General features: G+C 55.6%; 1 protein-coding gene across 1 annotated transcript; it reads right to left on the bottom strand.

The window, feature by feature from the left end:
- Window positions 1–864: 864 nt before the first annotated feature.
- On the bottom strand, window positions 865–4526 carry PSMB3 (proteasome 20S subunit beta 3). Its single transcript, XM_054088321.1, has 6 exons — window positions 4463–4526; window positions 3294–3478; window positions 2509–2616; window positions 1963–2140; window positions 1615–1709; window positions 865–1014 (listed from the first exon to the last, which is right to left on the bottom strand). The coding sequence occupies exons 1-6, from the start codon at window positions 4463–4465 to the stop codon at window positions 966–968; spliced, it is 618 nt and encodes a 205-aa protein (XP_053944296.1). The 5' UTR covers window positions 4466–4526; the 3' UTR covers window positions 865–965.
- Window positions 4527–6000: the final 1474 nt, after the last annotated feature.

Here is a 6000-nt window from a genome sequence, read left to right as displayed (position 1 = left end):
TATTAGCCACTACTGATTTTCCTTGCTCTTTGAAATGAGGCTCTTGTGTAATAGCGATGGCAAAGCTCGAGGAGCCAACTGCTCGTCAGGTTTAGGGAATTCAGTTTTCGGCACTCGAGAGCTGTGCCAGCTTGCACAGCGCTGACCGCAGCAGGGCTGAGCTGTGTCGCGTGAACGCATTACACACAGGTCCCAGGGTGGGCAGGGCCAATCAGTGCGACTGAAAAAAATGTGAATAAATTAAGTTTAATCTAAAACTAAAAGAAAAAAAACACAAAAAAAAAAATTCTAGGTTTTTTCACTGCTGTTTTTTAAATAGGAATTTTAAGTCCTCTGTGCTTGTCTGTTTGCTAGGAGCAGTTTGAGACACTGTTACTGTTTTGAAATGCATGCATGTTACAAGATGAGTCTCCAACCAGAGAAAAATAAAATTAAAAACTTTGTGTACATCTCTTCCTTAACCGCTCTCCTCTGTAAAGTGCTCAGCTGTGAGGTACGGTGGTTGTTCTCAGTCCTACATTAACCACAACTGGAAAAGTCTTTTTATATGTCAAATTGGGGGTGTTAAGTAAGAATTGATTTTACCGAGTCCTGAATCTGAGAACAGTGTGACAGAAGTGGATGTGGCCGTGGCACTTGAGGACACGGTTTAGTCAGCACGGTGGTGCTGGACTGGGTTTTAGAGATCTTTTCCAACCTTAACGATTGTATTACAAGCTGCCGTCGTGTCTTGGGGTGATGCTGCGGTGCCGTGGGGTGCAGCCACAGCTCCGTCCCTCGTGCACCAGGCACGCCAAGGGAGGCTGGGGCTGACCCAAAACCCCGGCTCCTTCTGACAGCACAAGGGATGAGAACGCAATCCTCGTGTTCCGACGCAAGAAAAGGGAACAGCTGTTAGCATAGAGAGGTTTATTTAAAAAAGTTCCAAGCCAACCGGGATGTGAAGCACAGGGAGCGGTGCCGGGCTAGTCCATGCGTGCTTTCAGCGTCCTGGTGGTGATCTTGTCTTTTTCACTGAAGGAGGAAAGAGAGAAGACTCGGTAAATCTGCATTTAATACCTCCAGAGTGTGTCTCATCCTTAGGAAGCCGCAGTGTTTGCTAGCACGGGACTATTGGAAGCCAAGAGTGGTCATTCCGACTGAGTGAACCCCAACCCTCCATCTGTGTCACCCTGGGGTTGTTCCTAGGGGTTCAGTAGGCGGCAGAGCCCGGGATACCACACCCCCAGCACAATGAGCTGCTTCAGAAGTCAGTCTGATTGTGGAGTCCAGAAGGTAACATCGCACCCAGCTGTGGCGAAAAGCTTCCTCTTGGCCAGTGCTAGCCCTGTATGAGGAATCACACTCCTAAATCCTGGTGGGAATGCAGCCAGGGAATCCCTGGGCTGAGTCTGACTCTAGGCTTAGTTTCCCATCGCTCCTACAGCTCCAGCAACAGCCACAAACCACCCCAGGGAGCAGCCAAGAGGAATAAAACACTCAAAACGGACAAAGCATGGCTAAGGATACTGCTGGAAGGGAGCGGGATTAGAGATACCCTGGGAGCCAAAGCCACTTTAACGCACAGCTCGTTAAATCCCACCTCGGTTCCGTGGGGAAGAGCGCGGCACTTACATTACGTGCACCACCACGCCCATGCCGGAGATGGCATCTCTGTCCACCGCGTTCAGCATGGCCTGCGAGATGGTTTCAAAGAGGTGATCAGGTTCCTGAGGAATAGAAGACGTTTTAGTCGGTGTAAACATGGAACGTTGGGTTACCAGATTCCGTTCAAACCCCAGAGTTATCATCCAAGATGCTGCAAGCCTTTTCCTGCAGGAAATCAGCTAAAGGCCTCTTTGTACTCCTGAACTCCTTCAAGAAACACCACAGCTTTTCACCCAACCCTCGTATCTCAGGATCTTCAGTTAACAGCAGGAGCTGAATCTCAGAAAGCAAGCTGTGCCCGGGCACCACACTCACCATGTCGGGCTCCCAGAGGGACTCGCACATTCCGTACATCTGCTCAGAGCAGGTGCCGCTGACTACAAAGTCGTCGGTTATCATCGGGCAGCCGATCAGGTCCAGGGAGCAGATGAAAGGTTCATGGGTGATAGGGTCCAGCCCAGCGATGACAGGTTCTGTGTAGTAAGGTCCAAACCTGTGAAGAACAACACTGCATAGAGCAGTCCGGCCACCTGGATGCACTTCCACATCCCAGGTAAATATCCATACAAGGAAAATCCTGCAGATGTGTTTGGTGGGGGACCTTTCAGATCAACCTAGAGGCTCCCACACAGTGTTTAGCACAGCAAACAGAACCAACACGGACTGCTGCAGGGTTACTTTAACAATACTCAGCATCCTTTTGCACAGAAGTTGAAGACAACATTGTCAGTGAGGTCCCCTTTTCCTATCTCACAAGCAGTCGTTACCGGAGCTCCCCTCAGCCTCCCACCTCTCTAGAACCAGACTGGCTCCAACAACCACCACCACATGCAAACAGTGACTCTACTGTCTGACGGTTACCGTCTCTCATAGAGCAGGTTGGAAACCATGCTCATGAACGTCTGCGGTTTGATCTGTCTCCCTTCCTTCAGCTCGTAGAGATTCAGCCTGAATTTCAGCCTCTGGGCACTGCAAGAGATGAGGATCAGCATTAACGCAGAAGGAGATTCCTTTTCCTTTCACCTTCACCCAAGCCTGAACTGGTCCACCACGTGCTAACAGGTACCGGCCCCTGAGGCAGGCAGGTATTCCAGGTGCAGCTACTTTAAAGCTTCAATTTATTAAGTGTTAGTAAGGATGATCCGAGGGCTGGAGCACCTCCCGATTGAGGACAGGCTGAGAGTTGGGGTTGTTCAGCCTGGAGAAGAAAAGGCTGCGGGGGGGGCTCTTGATCAGAGAGGACAGGGATAGGACAAGGGGGAGTGGGTTTGAGCTGCAAGAGGGGAGATTGAGATGAGATCTTAGGAAGAAATGTTTTCCTGGGAGGGTGGGGAGGCCCTGGAACAGGTTGCCCAGAGCAGTGGGGGCTGCCCCATCCCTGGAGGGGTTCCAAGCCAGGTTGGATGAGGCTTGGAGCAACCGGATCCAGTGGGAGGTGTCCCTGCCCATGGCAGGGGTGGGTCTGGATGGGCTTTGAGGTCTCTTCCAACCCAAACCATTCTGTGATTCTATGTGATCTTACACCCTCCCCCATGAATAAACAAGGCTATTTATGCTCTGCAAAAGATGCCACTTAGTATTTACTGTAAATATGCCTCTTACTGGCTCAGCATGGGAATGCACAGGAGGGTGGGCATCTCACTTACACTGTTTGCACGTCCGTGGCCAGTCCTGCCAATCCAATGTACAGTCTTTCTCCCATAGGGAAAATCTTCTGGAAGTCTGTGGTCACCGTCTGTGCCTGAATGCCGAACCGCCGGTCCGCAGCAATGGCCACGCAGTTCTTCCCCTTCATGGCCATTACGGCCCCGCCGTTATAGGACATAATAGACTGGAAGAGAGTAGGCAGCAGGTACTGCTAGGGCTGAGGTTTGGGGTACGGGGCCTTTGGTGAGGCTTGAGGGGCCTCCTGCACCTCGGGGACCCTGCTCAAACTGACCCAGCACCTCAAGGGGACCCCTGAGCCCACCCTGCACATCATGGGGGACCACCAGAGCCTTCACTGTGCCTTGGGGGTACACCTGACCTCAGCCTGCACCTTGAGGACCCCCTCTTCCACCCATTTTGCACTTTGAGGACCCTCTTGAGCCCATTCTGCACGTCAGGGACTCCCTTAAGCCCCCCCTGCACCTCAAGGACCCCCTTTTCCACCTGCTCTGCACTTCAGACGCCCCCCCCCCCGAATATCACAAACCTCTCCTCTAAGCCTGCTCTGTATCTCGGGGGGGACCCCCAACCTCACCCTGCGCTTTAGCGACCTCCCCTGAGCCATCCCTGCACCTCAGAGACTCCCTTACCCCCTCTCTCCCACCCACCCTGCACCTCTGAGTCACCTCTTAACCCCTCCTTGCACCTCACGGACTCCCCCTCTGCCCACCCTGACTGTTGCAACCCCTTCCCTTGAGACTCCCCCCCTCGCTTGTGGGTTCCCCTTGAGCCTCCCTTTCCTCTTGGAGATCCCTCCCCTCTACCTCCCCCCTTGAGCCCCTCCCCCACCTTGGGGTCCCCCCTTGAGCCCCTCCTGCACCTGTGGGTTCCCCTTTGAGCCCCCCGCCCCCACCTTGGGGTCCCTCCTTGAGGGCCGCCCTCACCTGTGGGTGTTCCCCCCACCTCGTGGTCCCCTTGAGCCCCTCATGCACCTCAGGGTCCCCTCCTGATCCCCGCTCCCCCACTTGTGGGCCCCCCTCCCCCTTTGAGCCCTGCCCGCCCTCGGTTGCTCGCAGCCGCTCCTTCCCGAGACCCCGCAGCAGCTCAAGGAGGGGCCGCAGCTCCCCCGGGCCCAGCGGGACTCGTCCCGCCGCTCCCCAGCGCTCACCATGGCTGCAGCTTCACCGACCCCTCTTCCCTCCCAGCCGCCCGGAAGCCCCGCGCCGCCGCTCCCGCCCCCTGCCGCTTCCCATTGGCTGCTGCCCCCGCCCCGCTCCCGAGCGCCGCTCGCGATTGGCTGCTTGGCTTAGAGCGGGCGAAGCTGATTGGCTGCTCCGCGATAGGCGGAGCTTATTGTCTGCTCTCCCCTCCACACGGAGCTGATTGGCCGTTCCTCCCGATGGACGGAGCTGATTGGCTCTTTCCCCTCCCCTGCGCGGAGCTCATTGGTTGCGGCTGCGGGGAGAGAGGGAAGGGCGGGGAAATTGACGAGTCATAGCGCGCGGCGCATGCCGGGAAGGTGGCGGACCGCGCGGGAGGGCGGGGCGGTCGCTGTCGCATCTGGAGGCGGCGATCCAGATGTGCGGGGCCCTGCGCGTCTCTATAGATGGGTCGGGGGGGGGTGGTAGCACAGCTGAAGGGGCGTGCAGGGCATGGCACAGCTGGATAGGCACGCGAGGGGCATGGAACATCTGGATGTGTCCATGGGGCACGGCACAGCTGGAGGGAAATGCAGGGCATGGCACAGCTGGATGTGCGCGCAAGGGGCATGGAACATCTGGAGTGATGTACGGGGCGTGGCACAGCTGGATATGCACACAATAGGCATGGAACATCTGGAGTGATGTACGGGGCGTGGCACAGCTGGATGTGCACACAATGGGCATGGAACATCTGGAGTGATGTACAGGATGTGGCACAGCTGGATATGCACACAAAGGTCATGGAACATCTGGAATAGCATGCAGGGCATGGCGCAGCTAGATACGCCCATGGAGGCGCAGCACAGCTGGAGTGTGGCACAGCTGGAGCATGGCACAGCTGGATGTGCACACAAAGGGGGGGTTGGATGAGGTGACCTCAAGGTCCCTTCCAACCCAAACCACTCAACGAAGTGGCTCTGAGGTTGTTTTTTTCTTCAGATACCGATTGAAAGGGGGATTTGCGTTCTGCCGAGGGTTGGGTTTCCTTCCCCATCCCTATACGCACAGCCTTCTCCTCTCCTGGAGGCGCCGGGATGAAATATTTAACGTCGGGGAGTGATGTTGTGCCAAAGGGAAAGAGATCCATGTGTTTGGAACCACTCACGAACGCCTGGTTCCAATGAAAACCTCCGGCCCGCCACGGGGCTGCTCATCCTCCCGGACTGAGCGCTGGCAGCGCAGCCCCTCCGCGGCGGCGGTGGTGGTTTTAAAGTGTTTTCCATCAAAAAGAACGGTTTCTTGTAGGCTTTTAAAGTGTTTTCTATCAAAAAAGAATGGTTTCTTGTAGGATTTAAGTCAGAGGCCACGTTCTGCCTGGTGGGAACAACCCACGTGCCACGGAGAGGATGGGAAAGGCTCCCAAGGCGGATTTTGTTTCGGGTGGCGATGAGGGAGTGATTCCCGCTGGGCACCACTTCTCTTTTCCCTTTCCCACCGTGCTCCCAGATTGGGAGCAATGCCGCTGGCGCTGCCAGAGCGTTTTGTGGGCTTTGGAAACACCAGG

The sequence above is a fragment of the Cuculus canorus genome, chromosome 25 (genome assembly GCF_017976375.1).
Source record: "Cuculus canorus isolate bCucCan1 chromosome 25, bCucCan1.pri, whole genome shotgun sequence".
Lineage (NCBI taxonomy): Eukaryota > Metazoa > Chordata > Aves > Cuculiformes > Cuculidae > Cuculus > Cuculus canorus.
This window is presented reverse-complemented; position numbering and strand designations above follow the sequence as displayed.